General features: G+C 37.9%; 1 protein-coding gene across 1 annotated transcript in view; it reads left to right on the forward strand.

Annotated features, from left to right (window-relative positions):
* ari-2 (E3 ubiquitin-protein ligase ari-2) overlaps positions 1–18,820 on the forward strand; it is a 301,405-nt gene that overhangs the window by 15,902 nt on the left and 266,683 nt on the right. The window contains exon 2 of the mRNA XM_090388043.1: positions 9,321–9,533. Coding sequence (XP_090244169.1) covers positions 9,321–9,533 — 213 coding nt within the window. The remainder of the gene's footprint in view (positions 1–9,320; positions 9,534–18,820) is intronic.

Here is an 18,820-nt window from a genome sequence, read left to right on the forward strand (position 1 = left end):
AAGCGTCCATCTATTGTTATGGAAGCAGATAGTTTGAATAAATTCAAGGAAGAACTAGATAGACTCGGGCTCACATTTGGTGAGTATGGGCTTGGCACACCAAGGGTCTTGAGCTGGATATCACCATTCTCTTTCTTGGTGATTCCCTTTACTTTTGTCTCTCTCTCTCTCTCTCTCTCTCTCTCTCTCTCTCAGGGTAACCCAGGGAATTTTTTTTTTTTTTTTTGACTGGTGCAGCATAAGGTGCAGGCTTCCTTGCACCATTTAGCTATTAATAATAACTATTGGAGGGGATCAATAGGTGAAATGAGTTTTTTTTTTTTTTTTTGGTCGATGCTATATAAGCTTGCTTTCTTGCATCATTTGCCAATATTAATACTATTACTTTTTCAGTAATAAATAGAATATTTCTTCCGTCCTCTATATAAAATCTTTATTAGATAGTATGAATCAGAGCTGTAATACTCAATATGTTCTACGTTGATAATAATATTAGTAAATTAATAAGAGGAGTTTACCTCAATATAGTACATGGAACACTTCCTTATGATACCCTCCAGAAATTAAAACGGAAAAAACGAAAAAATTGACAACTTACCGGTACATTAAAGTAAAATATAAATAATTAAATAATTAAAGTAAAATATAAATAATTAAATAATCAATTTAACACAATTCAAAATCAATTCAAAACAATTAAAATTCAAATTAACGCAATTAAAAGAATCTAACGAAAATATTCAAAACGATTTTCCTTCCTGAAGCTGACAATGCTTTTCGACCGACTGTCGTGATCACAGGAATGAAAATTACCGAATCAGGCTAAACCTGCAACTTAAATAGTGATTATATGTCTTCGCGCATGCACGTAAAGGTCCACGCATCGGAGATCAAATATGGCCGCCGAACATTAACAGAATTCTCGTGTAATTTAATTTCAACGGTTTCTGCAATTAATAGTCGCGTATAATTACGTTGAACGTTAAGTATTTTGGCCTCGTTAAATAAAAAAGTATGTTTTTCGTTAATGGCATGAAAGGCTAATTCTGACGCTGCTGAACGAGAAGCACGAACTGAGGCTTCGTGTTGATTTACACGAATATTAAGAGAAAACCGCGTCGAACCCTGGTAAGACGAGTCGCAATCACCGCAAGAAATGTTGTATACTAGATCATTAATTTGTGTTGCGAACGCGGAAAGAACCGAGCGATTGTTCAGTATAGTTTGTAACTTCCGTATAGGCCTAGCTATAATTTTCAATTCGGTATTTTTAAAGAATCTGTTAAGTTGTTTGTGCCTCTGTTCAACATATGGGACAGAAATAAAGTATTTTTTGATATTACTATTGTTGATTGGTGTAGTATTTTTTATCCTATCCTTAGCTTGTACCCTAATTCGATTTATTGTGTTAATGGGATAACCCCTGTTCAAGAATCTGCTAGTTAATATTTGTATTTCTGAGTACAAAGCAGAATCCGTCGTTGAATATTTATAGGCATTTAGAAATTGATTAAAGATAATCGACCTTTTGTAGGTGAACGGGTGGTAGCTATTATAATGAAGAAGCATACCGGTGTTTGTGGGTTTTCGATAGATGCTAAATTGTATTTTGTTCGAGTCACGGGTAAGCGTGAAATTTAGAAAGTTTAATGACTTAGTATCCGTATCTTCCCTTTCCAATGTAAATTTGAGTCTAGAATGAACATTATTAAACGAATGTAAAATGTCTTGGATAGTACTACTATCAGTAATAACTAGAACATCGTCTAAATACCTCCCATAGTATGTGATACGGGGACGAAAAGTTGTCAAATGTATCTGCTCAATTGTTGAGAGATAGATCTCTGACATTAAGCCACTCAGGCTCAAACCCATTGGTAATCCAAAAATTTGTTTGTACACCTTGTCTCGAAAGGTGATGTAGTTAGCCTCAGCTAATAGTTTAATTAAGTGAAAAATTTCCTTAATGGGCAGCTTCGTATAATTAATCGGTGTCGAGTTTTACTCGACACCGATTTACTAATAAAATCTTTATATAATTAAATGAACATACATATACTGGGACTGTTCCTGAAACCCATTAAGCTATACTGGGCCTCAATTACTCCCATCTTTTCCATGTCAGTTGGCTTTGCATTAGTAACGTCTAATACCTTGTGGGCGCCGCCGTAGCCAGGTGGGAAGGAGCAGCAGTGCGTAGCACACGCTTCTTGATTAGACCAGGGTTCGAGCCTCTCACCACCAAATATGGAGGATGCGGAAAGGTCAGGAAATGACCACCGTATATCCTGGAGCAATATGACCTTAGTTTCCAATGCTCCTAAAAACCAAATAACAACAATACCTTGTGGAGTCAACTTTTCCAGTAATACAGCCTGTATGTGTCTTGGCATGGACTCCACAAGGTGTTGCAGGGTGCAATGTTGTGCTACCATGCATTGCACTATGTGTCTAGTAATGCCTACACATTGTCATGTGGATATTTGTAGCATTGAATGTCCTTTTTCAATAGGTCCCAAACATGCTCAGTTTGGTTGAGATTTGAGTTGGGTTTGCCATCAGAGGATGGGGAATTCATTATCATGTTTCTGAAACCAGTTAGCAACCTGATGGGCCTTGTGGCATGGCACATTGTCTAATTGATAGACACCAGTGTTGCCTGGATACTCTCATCATGAAGAGGTATACATTAGCATTAGTAGAGGTATATGATGCAAGAAAGCAAGCTTATGCAGCATCAGCCAAAAATCACTGCCACCTAGTGATCACTGCCACCTAGTGGTTCCTGTATCTGCAGATTCTTAATGCATGAAGAATCACTACTGATAATCAAATCAAGAGTATTGCTCCCTCTAGTTACCTCCCGAACATGCTGATTTAGAAAACAATCATCCAATAAATCCACAAAAGCCTTGCTAGTGTGTGAGTGACCAACCCACAAATTCCAGTCAATATCTGGGAAATTAAAATCCCCCATTATAATACTCTGATTTACTGGCCCACTCTATTTCCCTGTACAGTTTCTTATTATACTCATCAGAGTCATTAGGCCTATAGCACACTCCTACTCTCAATTTTGATCTCCCAATGCTTATGTCACACCAAACTGACTCTACACTGCACTGTCCAGTGATGTCGACTGGCTTCACTTCCTTGGATTTTGTGTTTCTTAACTAATAGCATAACCCCTCCTCCCTTCCTACCCTGTCTATCCTTTCTGTAGATGTTGTACTTCCCAAATTCCAGTTCTGCATTACTTATATCTGTGTGACTTCTGATATCCCAATAATATCTGCCTTTGATGCTTTGAGCAATACCTCAAATTCATCAAATTTATTTACCAAACTCCTAGTGTTGGTGTACACGCAAGTATACATGCACCTGTTCTTTTTCTTAGCTACCCTAATACAACCCATGTGTTTACTTGTACCTCAATGACTCCCAGCGGTCTCGGAAATATCCTGCATCTTTTTTTTTTTTTTCAAGCTGCTGCTCATTCCAATAGAAGCAGTGCAAGAATCACTTTCACCTCTGCCAGTCGCTACTGTTAATCTATTAGTTCTTGTATCCCCCCCCAATCTAGCAGTTTTCTGACCCACCTAACACTGCCTCGATAGCATCAGCAAACATTCTTGCACCATTTCTATTTAAGTGTATCCCATCCCTGTAGAAGCAGTCTCTCCTGTTAACTAGTACAGACCAGGCTGAAAAAAATTCTACCCCTTGAGCCTTGCACACTCTTTCCAGGGCCGAATTGATTGACAGGGCTCTCTTCATATACTCCCTCCTATCGTGTCTGGGCAGAATTGCAGACACTTTCAAATTCAACCCTAATTCACGGCTTTTTTTCAACAGTGACCTGTACTTGTTAAGTAATTCCGCCAGTCTCCTACTCTTAATATCATTACTGCCAACGTGTACAACTATATCACCTTTTGTGCCCTTAAAAGATGATATCTGCTCTACAACGTCATCAACCTTTGCCCCTGGCAGAAATACCCTGGTCCTGTTCCACCTATCCTTTTTACAAAGCATGTTTCCCTGACAATAGTCACCAACACCTACTAGTTCCTTTGGGACCAGCGCATTCTGCCTTGGGGGTTGCTGCTGTGTTGCGTGATGCTCAAGTGCAAGTTCTGATACATACTTGATACATAATTGGTTCGCAACAATAAAAAGGCAGTTATTGCCATTGATTAATGGTGATCAGAGGACCCAGGGCATGCTACAGAAACAGTACCACAACACTACTGCTTCCAGCCTACCAAACGTGAATAGTGCACCTCGGTGCCATGGCCTCATGTTACTTTCTCCAAATGCAGATACATCCATCAGCATGATAGATTTTAAACAAGATTTATCAAACGAAGTAACAGGTTTCCAGTGTCAGAGGTGCAGTGTTGGTGCTGATGTGACCATGCAAGGTGCAGTTTATTGTATCTCATACTTAGAATGGGTACCCACAGAGGCCATTGGCTTTCATAGCTTATACAAGCTGATGTCTGATGCATTGTCTATGTGGATGTTGGCTTTGCTGTTCCTGTGTTGTGCTGGGTGGTTAGCTGGGTCACTGTGTTGCATTACTGCTGTGTTATGAGATGAGACATAACACTCGTCATGGACATTGAACACATGTGACTGTCCCATGTGTGACCTTCGGCTGGTTGTTTGACTGATGTTGGGCCAGTCACTGTAGACTCATTACAACACAGAATACGAGCACTTAATTATGTTGGCTGTCGTTGAGATACTGGCACCTGCACATTTGCTGTCACGATCATTCCATGTTTGAAGTCTGAAAGATCTTGATGCTGACTCTTTTTCCTCACAGACAAAAGATTGGCTGCCATATGTGCAAACTACAATCTTGTCGTCTGTTCCAACTTTGAACAACACCAGCTTCACAGACTAGCTTATTTCCACACAAGGAGGTGTTGCTAATGTAAAGTCAACTCAGTGTGTATATATAAGGCCTCTGTAGCCAAGTGATCAGGAGCAGGAGTGCAGTAGCACTCCTCTTTGAGTGGACTAAGGTTCAAGCTCCCAACTGCTAAATATGATTGCTCTTTCAAATTCATAATGAGAAGAATTTGAGTCACTGAAGAAATGGGTGCTTTCCCTAGAAACAGATATAACTGGGAGCTTGTCAGGGACTCAAGTATCTTGTGAGTTGCCAAGTGATGCACCTTCGATTTGGGTCCGAGAAAAGAATAGTCAAGTGTATACTGCTCTAGTTGAAGGAGATTTAGTTTTTTGGGAGACTATTGTCAGGGAAATGAGAAACATTTTTTTGTAATAGAGATAGGTGGAACAGAAGCAGAATGATTGGTGGGAGCAACAATTGGTGTTTCCAACAGGTTGTCAAATTTTAGGGAGTAAAGAGAGCAATATTATTCATGTGGGAACAACTGTATTAAAAGAACAAGACCTGACCATTTGTTGGGATAAATATAGGGCCATGCTGAAAAAATGCTACGAGTTAGGTCAGAATGTGTCTGCAATTCTGTTCAGACACAATAGGAAAGATTATATGCTGTATTGATTCAAGGTTTGAGGAAATTTTCAAGGCTCTTGTGGGGGGGGTGAATTTTTTTTTTTTTTTTTTTATCAACATGGCCCACGCTTGTAGGTAGAAGGAATCTATTTTGTAGAGATGGTATTCATTTTAGCAAAGGTGATACAAGGATTTTTGCCAGTATCATTGAGGATACATTAAGAGGTAAAGGAAATTGCTAGTTGGTGGGGGAGAAGTGTAATATATAGATCTGTATTTATCCGATGATATGGGTCAAAGTAATAATTGCACTCACCTCAATTTTTTTGTTGCTGCAATAACCAATGTTGGTAAGATGTCTGAGGGTAGCAGTGTTTCAAATGAGCGGGAAGATAATGCTAGGGGAAACAAGCCTAAATAACTTCAAGGGATGTGTCAAGGTAGTAAGCTCTAGAAGAATATTTAGTCTTAACTGTGTCTGCATTAATGTCAGGATTGTTGTCAATAAAATGGCTGAATTCAAACTCCTTGTTTGGATAACTAGTGCTGATGTAATAGGGCTACCAGAAACGTGGTACCACTGAGCAATTGGGGATGGTGAGTTCCATTATTGTATGTATAATGTATTTTGGAAAGATAGGGGAGATAGAAGGGGTGGTGGGTTAATGCTTCCCATCAAAAGCAGGCAACACAAAAAGCTTTTGCTGAGTTAGAAGTTATTTCTTCCAGCATAGAATGTGTGGTGTGAGTTAAGTGGAAGCAAAGGTATGATGAGAGTGGGAGTAATATACAGACCAGAAGATTGTGAAGAGTATGATGAGTATTGCTACATGCATATGGAATGAGCAAGCAAGTGTGAATGTCTGATTATGGGTGACTTCAATCTGCTACTAATTGATTGGAATAAGTGGGAGGGGAACTCACCATTGGGAATAAAAATTTTAAATAAACTAGAAGATTATTATATGTACCGATAAGAAAATTCTAGGGGTGAGAATATTCTTGACATGATCATTCATTACTCAAGAATCATATGACATCACTCTGCTTAAAATACATTGGCAGGTAGTGATCACACAGTGGTTAATTGGAAGACTATGAAAGATATTGCAGTAGGTAAAGGTAAGGTTTTTAATTTCAGAAAAGAAGACTGTGAAACTACATGGCATCTATTAATTGGGCAAATTGTAGAGGGGATGGCAAATACATTTGAAATATGGAATAGCTTTCAAGCAAAAATCACAGAAGCCATGAATGTGTATATTTAATCCTGCTTGTGAAAATATTTCATGAGCAGGATGTGAAATGGATGAATACGGAGCTGGCTGGTATAATAGAGGAGAAAGCTTGGGAATGTTACCGATTGATGAAACGTACTGAAGCCTACAACAGCAACAAGTTGATCTATAACAGTACCACAGATAAAAATAAAGTTAGGGAAGCAAAGGCTGAGTATGAGAAAGTACTGGCTAAGAGAGCAAAGAATGGGGACAAGGAATTTTTCATGTATATGAACACAATGAAGAATAAAACAAATCAGATCTTACCCTCGTGTACTGGGATGGGAAAGTCTCAGACAACCCAGCTGATGCTGCTGATCAATTGAATAGGTACAGCCACTCTCCGATTAATGTAAGGGTTGCGTTTTGCGGAATGCTACGTAAGTCGAATTTCCCTAAATAAGTAACTATGTGAGCTGAATTTGATAGAAGCAAAAAAGAAATGTTCGACTAACATGTAAATAGAATTATTAAATTTTATCTCATGTGCAGTAAAAATTACAAAAGTGTACAAAATAACGAAAATTTAAAAATTATAAAATTACAAAAGGAGAGAGGAGACAGGCATAACGTTCAGCATGTTTTATCTTTTGAGAATTAACTTGTTGCCAGAATTAACTCTCCAGCTGATAAGCACGCCGCTGTGGAAGTTGAGGGCTGTGGAGATTTAGAAGGGTTTTTCTCAACACATCACAAAATTTCTCTGCAGCTGCAGAATTAGCATTGGCAACTTCACCGCATACTTTAATGTTTTGGAAACCAACACAATGCTTGAACCACCCGTTGCTTGCCACGAACTTGGCTTAGGATTTGCCATACTTATTGTTATCTTCATAAATACTTCTTGCTTGAATGACCATTAGATTCAGGGGCACTTGCTTCTGAATCTGATTTTCCACCTATATTATTAATAGCTTTTTCATCTTTGATATTGCACCTGAACTCTGTTTTGTGATCACTGTTGGTCTTAAATGTGTTGATCCTTTAACATGTTCTTTAAACGTGCACTGTCCCCTAAAATAGTATTCATTGTTGAAGCAGAGACCTAATTCCGTGCATTAGATGACAAACTTTGTCCTGCTTCGTACTTCTTAATTAATCATCTTCACTTCTAAATCAATTTTGTTTCGTTTTGTTTCCTAGCACTGCCAGCACTTGCACTTTCTGTTGGTAGCTTTCCCTTCACCACTGTAATAAGGGAATGAAGAGAAGATTCTGAAATTTTGTTTTTTTTATGATTGAAGATTTCAGTGATTATTGCAAATGCAATAAGATCGAGTTTATTACCCGTTTATAATTAGATGCTTGGACTGTTTGCACGACGACCAGTACACTGTGTGCCTTTAACACCTGCCCATCGGTGACACTGTTTACAGTGGTGCATCTAACACAAGGACTGGATAGCAGCACAATGGGGTAAGGTACTCTTTACTGATGAGAGTAGATTGTCTCAGCAGTGAGTCTGGACATCAGCTAATCTGGCGAGAGATTGGCACACAGTATCACCCTGCAAACATTACTGAAAGGGATCGATATAGTAGTCAAGGTGTTCTCGTCTGCGGAGGCGTTATCTTGGATGGACATACACAACTCCAGATACTGGAAGGCGGTACTGTAACCAGTGCATGCTACTGTACTGAGGTCCCCGTGTGTGTCTGTCTGTTCTGAGGTGCCATTGGCCCTGAGTTTGTGTTTATCGATAATGCCACACCCCATCGCACTGCAACTGTTGATATGCTTTTGGAAAGTGAGGACATTGTTTGTATGGATTGGCCTGCCTGTTCCATCGTTCTAAATCCCATCGAACACATATGGAATGCTCTGGGGGAGACACCTAGCGGCACATCCACACCCACCAGAAATCTTCACCAGCTGAAGATGCTGCTGACAGAGGAATGGACGATGTTACCGCAAGAACTTATCAATAACATTGTTCTAAGTATGGACAGGCAGTGCAAAGCCTGCATCGACATTAGATGTGGCCATATCTCCTACTGAGGAACACCCCTTTGTTCCATCTTTGGCAGTGATGCATCTGTATCATGGCAGCCTGTGCGACATCGGCAGTGTAAATATGAGGTGTGGCAACTTATTGCCACACCTCATATTTACATTTTTACTGTAGTATGTCATACATTTGTGATACATTTTTTGCTGTAAATAATAATAACAAAAAAAAAAAACCAGCCAACCCTTGCTACTAAGGTTTTATGACAGGATTTGCATGGAATCTGGAAACATCATTTGTTAGGCAGTTTTTTTTTTTTTTTTTTGAAAGTTTACTTTTGTTGTAAACTAACACTTTGTACACAATAACATTTGTGTACAAATGTCAAAAACTTTGTGTTTAATTGTGGTTTAATTTGTAATTCACATTAATTCAATATTAATTTAGTTTTTACTGTAAATAGTAATTCTCTAGTTATGTTTTAAAAAGTTTATGAAAAATAGATTGGAAATATATATTTAATGTTATTGCTTCTGCCCTTTAAAAATCTACCTGTGTATTTACAAGTCAAATTCAGAAAACAAATTTATATTTGCAGATGTCAGGAGCTGATTCTGATGTGGAACTAGATGATGAAAGCGAGGATGATTGCTATGATGATTATTATAACAATAATAATGATGATGCAGAGATGGATCAGGCAGATCCAAGGAAAGCTGATCCTGAATATTTTGAATATGAGTGCCTAAGCACAGAAGATGTTGAAAGGCTACTAAATGAATGTGTAGAAGCCCTTTGTGCTAGTTTGCAGGTAGTTCTAAATTTAAAATAACATCAGTATTTTATTTGAGAAATCATTTGTTATAGTTTGTAGTAGGGCTTAAGGAAAGTAGATCTGAATTTTTCTTTTGTTGAAAATGCTTGCCAATTTCAGTTTTCGTATCTAGAAAGTCATGATGAACTTTATGATAAACAAATATCTGTAGTTAATTTTTTTTTTTTCTTTTTAATTCTGAAACTTATATGAATATTGATTTCTGAATGCTGAACAAGAGGAAAGTTGAAGTTATGTTTTAAAGTCTTCAATTTTCATTGGAAACTAATTTAATCACAATTTTTAAATAATATATTTGCCAGACCATAACATGCACTTTGTTTTCCATGGGGAATGTTCCTTAAAATTTCCTGTGTCTTGTGATCTAAATATACAGGGTGTCTCAAAAATATTGGTACAAACATTTAGGGGAGGTAGGTAACATCTAAAGGAATGTGAATCGCATAGGAACCCATAACCGGAAATGTCACGGGAAAGTAGTAGCAGAGGCACAAGAAGCAGAAATGACACGACAGTAATTAGTGGCAAACATTTATTTGACATAATATTAACAATGGATTATTAATAATGCAGTACGAGATGGATGCATTTCATGATGTTACAACAGATGCTCGAAGGTTCCACCATGAGACGTGATGCATGCGTGACACCGACGCAGCATGGATTGGCGGACACGGTCGAACACACCTGGAGTTTCTTTGACAGTAGCTGCAGTGCAGACGAGTCTCGCCACAAGATCCATTTCCATCTCCACAGGAGATTCATACACGATAGATTTGAGGGCCTCCACAGAAAGAAATCAAGGCTTGATAAATCAGATGGGCGTGGGGGCTAGGAAACAGGTCCACCTTGGCCAATCCATCGATGCCCAAAACGCCTGTTCAAATGGTCACGAACACACCTTCCATAATGGGCAGGTGCCCCGTCATGTTGAAACCAAATGTTGTCTCACATTTGCTGGAACATCATCAAGTAACCCTGCTAGAACTTGTTCAAGAAAGATCCGATATTTAGCAGAGTTCGTGCGGGATGGTAACAGATATGGGCCGTCTAAGCAGTTACCGATCATACCTGCTCACACATTTATTGCGAAGCGATGTTGTGGGCACATGGGGGCGCACACTGTGTGGGTTGTCGTGAGCCCACACATGAGCATTGTGCTGATTGAATAAGCCTCATCCGTGAACAAAACATAGGCTGGAAAATTCAAGTCTTGAACACTTTCTTGGAGAAACCACTGCGCAAAAGCCACACATGCAGGATGATCTTGGGGGAGCAGTAACTGAACCCTTTGGAGATGAAAGGGGTGTAAGGAATCATCGTGCCAGACACACTGTACACTGCAACGAGACACTCCTAAGGCAGAGGCAACAGCACGTGTGCTGGTAGTAGGATTATTCTGGATGGCATTTAACACACTTTCTTTCATGGCGGGAGTTCGTGTCGAACGTGGTCTGCCCGTACTACTCCTGTTACCTCTAAATGACCCATAATTGCACAAATTTTGATGCACACACGCAAACAAACGGTGGTCCGTTACATGTCTGTCTGGGAAGCGTTCTCCATAAATTCGTTGAGCAGCTTGTCCATTGCCCTCTGCTAATCCATACACTAGGTGCATGTCTGCCAGCTCACAGTTCATATATTGATGCATGCTCTTCGTGCGGCGACTACTGCTTGAATGAGTAAACCAGAAATTTTCTCTCTCGTGAACTGATGAACAGCGTCGTTTACTGACTTATGGTGACGTTTCTGGTTATGGGTGTCCTATGCGATTCACATTCCTTTAGATGTTACCTACCTCCCCTAAACGTTTGTACCAATATTTTTGAGACACCCTGTATACTAGATTCATTTGGCTTTTTTTTTTTTTCTTTTTTTTTTTTTTTGTAAAGTTCAGAGCTGTGCCGAGGGTGATGCAAACAAGGCTCTTGCCTCAGTTTAAAAGCTGAAAGGGGTGCCAGAATAAAAATTAAATAATTGTCAGTACTCTTTTTGTGCGGACTACTGCTTGATTGAGTAAACCAGAAATTTTCCCTCTCGTGAACTAATGAACAGCACCGTTTACTGACTTACGGGGTGCCTCCAGGTGGGCAGGAGCAGCAGTGCGTAGCACACGGAAAGGTCAGGGAATGACCACCGTATATCACCGGAGCAATATGGCCTTAGTTGCTAATGCTCCTAAAAACCAAATAACAACAACAACCGACTTATGGTGATGTTTCCGGTTATGGGTTCCTATGCGATTCACATTCCTTTAGATGTTACCTACCTCCCCTAAACGTTTGTACCAATATTTTTGAGACACCCTGTATACTAGATTCATTTGGCTTTTTTTTTTTTTTTTTGTAAAGTTCAGAGCTGTGCCGAGGGTGATGCAAATGAGGCTCTTGCCTCAGTTTAAAAGCTGAAAGGGGCGCCAAAATAAAAATTAAATAATTGTCAACATTGCCATGATTAACAGTAGAGTGCAATTTTTCATTCTTTCCTCAGGTACTAAAATGGCTCGGCATGGCCCTGGCAAAGGTCATGGGAACTCAACATTCATATTTATTGCTTTTTAGTGTTAATTTAATGCACATAAGTGTGGGTAATTAGTGAGCTCTTGACACTGATTCTGTAAGGAGAAAAATTTATTTGTTAATCTAAATTAAATTTGTTATAAATTGTTTAAATGATTTTATTACATGCTATTAGTTTATACAGTAATTCCTAGTACATAGCGTCTAAGGTTTAATGGCACCAATGGTACCTCACAACTCTGCAATCAGGTCTCATGTTGAATACAGTACCCTGTAAAATGCCTGATAGTGTGAGTGAAATCTAGTTTATGTAATGTAATGTAGGATTATGTTGTTTACCTGGCCTCTTAGCTTAGTGGCCTGTGGAGTATAATCAATCCCTAGTTACTGTACCAGGAGCTGGGCCAGGTAGAAGAGATTAAATGCCCTGTTTAGGCAAACCTTGCAATCACCTGAGTTTACCAGGGTGGTCAAAAAAAAAAGTTGGAAAAGAGTGCAGGGGTGACAGTTCAAGTTTGGAGGATAAGTTTTTTTTTTTTTTTTGGAGGCATAGGTGGTTGGTGATAGGAACACTTCAACCAAGAATTTGGAGGATGGGTGACAGAGGGGCACCTTGCAGAGGCAACCCACCCTCCACAGGGGGCCACTTTTAAGAACAGCACAACATATTTAGGATGGTACAGCTCACCAGGTAAAAGTTTGGTGGGGGGGAGGGAGATGGGCAATGCCTTGGGGATGTTTGGGGGAGTTAGTCATATGGCCAGGGTGACCTGTGTGGGAGGGGTTGGTCACCACCTTTGACTTGTTGAGTCAGAAGGGTCTTACAATCCCACACTGGTCAGACCAGCTGCAACCAGTGTCAACATCCCATGCACATGCTGCTTAAGAAGTGGAATCAGCAGGGTGTCAGCATAGGCAGCAGGGGGCACTACCAGGTAGGTTAAAAACCCTCAGCTGCAGTCTTGGGTGGGGGGGGGGAAACCTATCTGCAATACAAAGTACATATGCCAACCACACACTTATCATACTTATGAGCACACAACTTTTTTTTTTTTTTTTTTTCAGTATATATTCAGGGCAAATACAATAATGAGACTAGTAACTTGACAATGTATGCTCACCCTTTTGCTTTGTTTCACTCAATCTTGAACTCAATCTTATAGGTGAACCAATCACCTATAAGGTCAGTTTACACACATGACCAGTTCATTCACATCACAATTGACATCTGAACCTGCAGCCACATTTTATTTAAATATTATTTAAATATTTTATTAAAAAAAATTTTTAAACATATTTTGGAGTGTACATTCATTTCATAACAGTTAATAAGGACTTTCTCATTCACTCACACAGTCAGTTTCACTTGTCACTCACTCTAAATATGGACGTCAGACCCTTATTATTATTTTTTTTTTTTATGTAAGTGGAAGAAAGGAAGGTGGGACCTTAATTTGAGCTATGTCGTGTTGTTCAGCAATTAAAATAAACCCTCCCCAGTAATTTCCATATCGTTCTAATGCTCCTCTCATTGCAAACTTAACCATTGACAAACCTCACAGACTACCATAGGTCATTATGGAATTAGAAGCAGCCACTGGGAGGAGAGGAATGTTGGACAAACTTTTGATGGTCCATCTTAATTTGCATGTGGGGTTAGCCTTCTCCGGCAAATTTCAACCAGTTCTCGTGATTTAGGCTTAAAGTAGCTCCCTTTTCCTGTGTTCAGTCTAGGGGTGAAAAAGTAAGTTGTTTCTATGCATAATTCTCTGAATTTTAATACTACAAGTCTTTGAAGGATATCATAAATTTTTTCATGGCCTATTACCCCTTTTTGAACCATTTTTGTTTCAATATACCCAACATTTGGCAAGTTTTCCCAAAATATTCAAGAATATTTTGGGAAAACTTGAAGAATACCTCCAGAGGAGGTATTCCAGGCCCTAACATTTTAAAGGGGGCTTCTGAGAGTGTGATAAGTTATCAAAATTATCTTCCATTTCAATCTTTCTGCTTCTTCAGGAATGTCTTAAGCTCCTTTATTTAGCAAATCCTTATTTTAAAGTATTTACTACATATTTCTAAACTATCATTCACCTCTGCTTGAAATTCATCCTTGTTATTTTTTGATTACTTTGGTTGCAATTTTTCTTCCTCTTCTGAGATTTTTAACTGAACACAACAATTTTCTGTCTTTTTGATACTGTAGTAGATCATTTATTTGAAATGTCTAAAAGTGAATTTAAAGTCCAAATTGTGTCCTGTGCCTTGTGAATAGCTTGTCTTATTTAAAGTGTCAGAACTGCAGGCAAAAGTTATAAAATTGAATGGTGCTATAATGAAAATTTTTTTTCATGTAATTTTATAGGTGGGATCTTATTTGATAAATGACAATTCTTTTTATTTGAAGGTGTTACTATTTCAAATAAATGTGTAAATGGAATTGAATTTTATCTGCCCTTGGAGCTTTCCCCTTTGCTGGATCCTCTATGATGTGTTCCCCCTCAGTGATCCCTGGTAGGCTTATTAGGCTTATTGAACAAATTTCTGCTGTGGGAACTGGTTCTCCTTCTGATCATGTTATGGCTTTTTTTCACAGAATTTTCTTGTAGCCCACCTCCACAACAGCAAAGTGATGTGTCAAATTTTTACCAACATCATAAGAAGATATGTAGTGGATACTGCGTAGAGAAACAAATGTTTTTCTATACATTAACTTCAATGGATCCTCTGCAAAAAAGAAACTTCCTTTCTCTATATGGAGTGTTATAGTTGTACATGACTTGATTTTCAGTCACACTTGTTTTATGCATGAAAGTTGAGTGCGCTTCATTCTTGTTGTCGGGGTGGTTTTCCTTCACATCCATTATAGCTGTGTTCCATGGCAATGTTTTGTAGCCCACTGCACTTATCATTAATGGAAAACCGATATGTAAAATTTTTACTAATGGTATAAAGAGGATACTTGGCTTTAAACTTTTATTCCTCTGCAGGGAACAACTTAAGGTATTAAAAATTAAAAAAACAATAAACAACTTTTTAATTTCAGTTGAGATGTTTTGCATTACGAAATTGGGGTGTGTTTCATTCCTTCTGAAGTTTTGTCCTGCCCTATATTGCAGTCCTGTTTTATAGCAGATTTTTGCGGCCCACTACTTGTCAGCAACCACAAAGGGATTACAATTAAGTATCAAGTTTATAAGAGTAATATCAGAGGAAACTTAGCTTTCAGCTTTTGTTCCTCTGGGGCGGGGGTATCCCCTTAGGATCAGGCAAGGTTCGTGGCATCGCCTGGTTACTACTAACAAACTATGTCGAATTAAGCCTGTGGTCCAGCTTACGCAGGGATCACAAAGAGGAAGTTGTTCTTGCTAGGCTCCACATAGGACACTGTCATGTGACACTCCTTTTTGCTGAGGGCTGATGACCCTACTATGTGCAAGCAATGCGACACTATTTTATCTGTACAACACATTTTATGTGATTGTACCAGTTTTAGAAATGCTCGTTTTATTGCTTTTACCCATCTGACTGAGCCGTATACACTCAGTCAGATTTTAAATGACAATGACAATGTGGCAGCAGTTTTTAAATTTTTAAAATTGATCAATATGTATACATTCATATGAAATATACAATTTGCTTTTATCATTGTACTGATTTTATTTTTTGATATGAATGTATATATATATGCACCTTTTAGACGAAGTAACCTTTTTACAAGTTACCAGTCTTACCTTTTTATATTTTAACCTTTTCCTGGCGCACTATAATCTTGATGTTTTTGTGCCATCAAAATCAAATCAACCCTTAGGATAATTTGGGAAAAAAAATTTAAGCAATACATGACCTTGACATGTGGATAACATAGCTTTAAAAAAAGAATAAAAAGCAAACTACAAAACAAAAAGGAATAGAATTATTATTATTAGCTATATGTTGTAAGGAAGCATGAGGCTTATGCTGCACCAGCCAAAAAAAAAAAAATTCCCAAGTTACACAGAGAGAGAGAGTGAGAGAGTGTGAGTTAAGAATGGAATCACTAAGAAGAGAAGAATGATGATATCCAGCCAGCTCAGGACCCGAATTTATTGAATAATTATGTTTTTTGATTCTAAACACTTTTTTTCAGAATAATTAAAGCATCACTGAAAAGCAAATAAACAAAATAGTAATACATGTATAATCACTTTCTTTTTTTTTTTTTTTGTCTTCTCTTAAACACACTTGTAATATTTTAATTAAATTAATTTTTCTCTATTCAGGAATTTTTCTCTTTTGAGTGAAAATTGTTCAGATATCTAGGGAGGAAATTTTTATCAGCTTAGCTTGCACTTGTAGTAGAAGGAATCTATTTTGTAGAGACAGTATTAATTTGTACAAAGGTGGTGCAAGGTTTTTTCCAGTATCATTGAGGATATGTAAGGGTTCAGGGAAACTAGCAGTTCCCCTGAACCCTTGGTTGGGGGTAGAAGGGTAATATAGATTTGTGTTTATCTGATGATATGGGTCAAAATAATTCTTGCACCCACCTCAAGAATTCTTGTTTGTTGTCACAACAGCTAATGTTGGCAAGATGTTCTGAGGGTAGCAACATTTCAAATGAGCAGGAAGACAAAGCTAGGGAAACAAGCCTAAATAACTTCAAGAGATGTGTGTAGTAAACTATAAAAGAATACTTAGTCTTAACTGTGTCTACAGTAATATGAGGAATGTTGCCAATAAAATGGCTGAATTCAAACTCCTGGTTAGGACAACTAATGCTGACATAATAGGACTAACAGAAAAAAACGTGGTGGCACCTGTAAAATAGGGCTCACAAGTTCCATTATGATATGTATAATGTATCCAGGAAAAATATTGGGAAGATAGAAGGGGTTGTGAGGTCATGCTTCTTATCAAAAGTAGTCTGAGCTTGAAAAGAGGTTTTGCCGAGACAGAAGTTACTTCTGACAGCATAAAATATGCGTGGTGTGAGTTAGTTGGAAGCAAAGGTATAATGGGAATGGAAGTAATCTGCAGACTAGAAGATTGTGAAGTGATGTTACCATCCTGAACAAAGTAAATGTTGGAAGTAATCACATAATGGTAAGATGCACACTTGAAATAAATGTAAGAAAAGAAAGGAAAAAACTGATTTGAGTAAATAATACAAAGGTGTTTGATATAACAGAAGAGGAGGAAAAGCAGTAAGTACAGGAACTTAAGAACAAGTTTCAGTTTCTTCTAGTAGACCTTTCATGACTGAGATGTCGACGAGGAATACAACTTTCTGAAAGCAATAAAGCTAGAGAAACCGATAAGTAAAAAGAAATCCAAAGAAGAAAAAATTAGACAAGAAACACTTGTCATGATGAACCGAAGACGACAAATGAAGAGCAAGATAAACACTGATAAGGACAAAATTAAGTATACCGAGTTATGCAAAGCCATTAGAAAGAGACTCGGAGAGGACATAAGAAGATTTAACACAAGAAAAGTAAAACAAAAGACTTAATCAGCAGCCGTGAACAGTAATATATATTCATTTCTGAGCATGTAGTTCAGCTTATCAGTGAACTACTTAATTGAACCACCTCCTAACCTTCTCAGAAATGACAAATTTCAAATCACAGTACTGATGCGATATTATTGTGGCAATGTTTTTGTTTATTGTAATGGCAGCCAAGTACTTCTTTATTAGTTGTTTAACATTTTCTTCTCCAAGTTCAAAATTGGTTGCATTTGCCAAAGCAGTTGGGTCAAAAGCTTACCATTCTCTTAACTCATCATCAGGAAATCTATTGTCCAAGTGTACACACAAGTTTAATGAATAGAATAATAGGCATAGTATCAACGTTAGAACTTATAGATGAAAACAAATCTTTTACTTTATCACACCAATAAACAGTATGGCCAAGATACTGTGACCTTATCTTGTTAATTTTTGCGTTTACATACTGCAGTGCTTCGATTGTATTCAAACAACTTTTCTGAAGGAATTTACAGAGATGGCAGATCTTCTAAAGCATCGTTAAGAACAGTTAATGATACTCAGTATTGTGGATTTGCCAAAATCTTCGGGCAGTAGTTACTGGTTGGATTGTTACATTCATTAACTTGCTCTTTACAATACTGGATTAAAACTTTAATTTCTCATTAAAGCAGTTACAGCAAAATGTCTTGATACCCATCTCACTTCGTTTAGTGGTTGAAATGACAAAACATCACTTTCTGTGACATTGGCCAATTCTTCTAGCTTTCCTTTTTAATAGACGACCTACAGAACATTGTATACTGTTCATAACAGTGTTTCTATATCCTGCATTATTGACACTTGTGTCCATGTATCATCTAATCCCAGGTCTTCTCTGTTGTTCAGACAGATGCTTTATTTCTCATCAAAGAATTGCTGCCACACCATTATTCTTTCCAAGCATAACATGTGCTCTGTCTGATGTAAACATCATCTTTTGAAGATCAAGATTGTTTTTGATATTAAATGTTCTTATTGCTTCAACAATAGTCATACTGTCGCATTCAGTTAGTTAAAACAATACCTGCAAACACAGTCTATATAGGAAGTTTCATTTTCTGGTTGAAATTTAAAATACAAAATTAACATTTTCTGTACAGAAATGTCTGTACTTTCATCAGCAATTAATGTATGGAAAGCAGATTCTGCATTTCTCCCATTTGTTTCTGCAGTACAAAGCTGATACACTCAACATATTCAAATGTATAGTTCTTGCTGTGCCAACT

The sequence above is a fragment of the Mastigoproctus giganteus genome, chromosome 13, assembly GCF_048544385.1.
Source record: "Mastigoproctus giganteus isolate SK-2022 chromosome 13, ASM4854438v1, whole genome shotgun sequence".
NCBI classification, from domain to species: Eukaryota; Metazoa; Arthropoda; class Arachnida; order Uropygi; family Thelyphonidae; genus Mastigoproctus; species Mastigoproctus giganteus.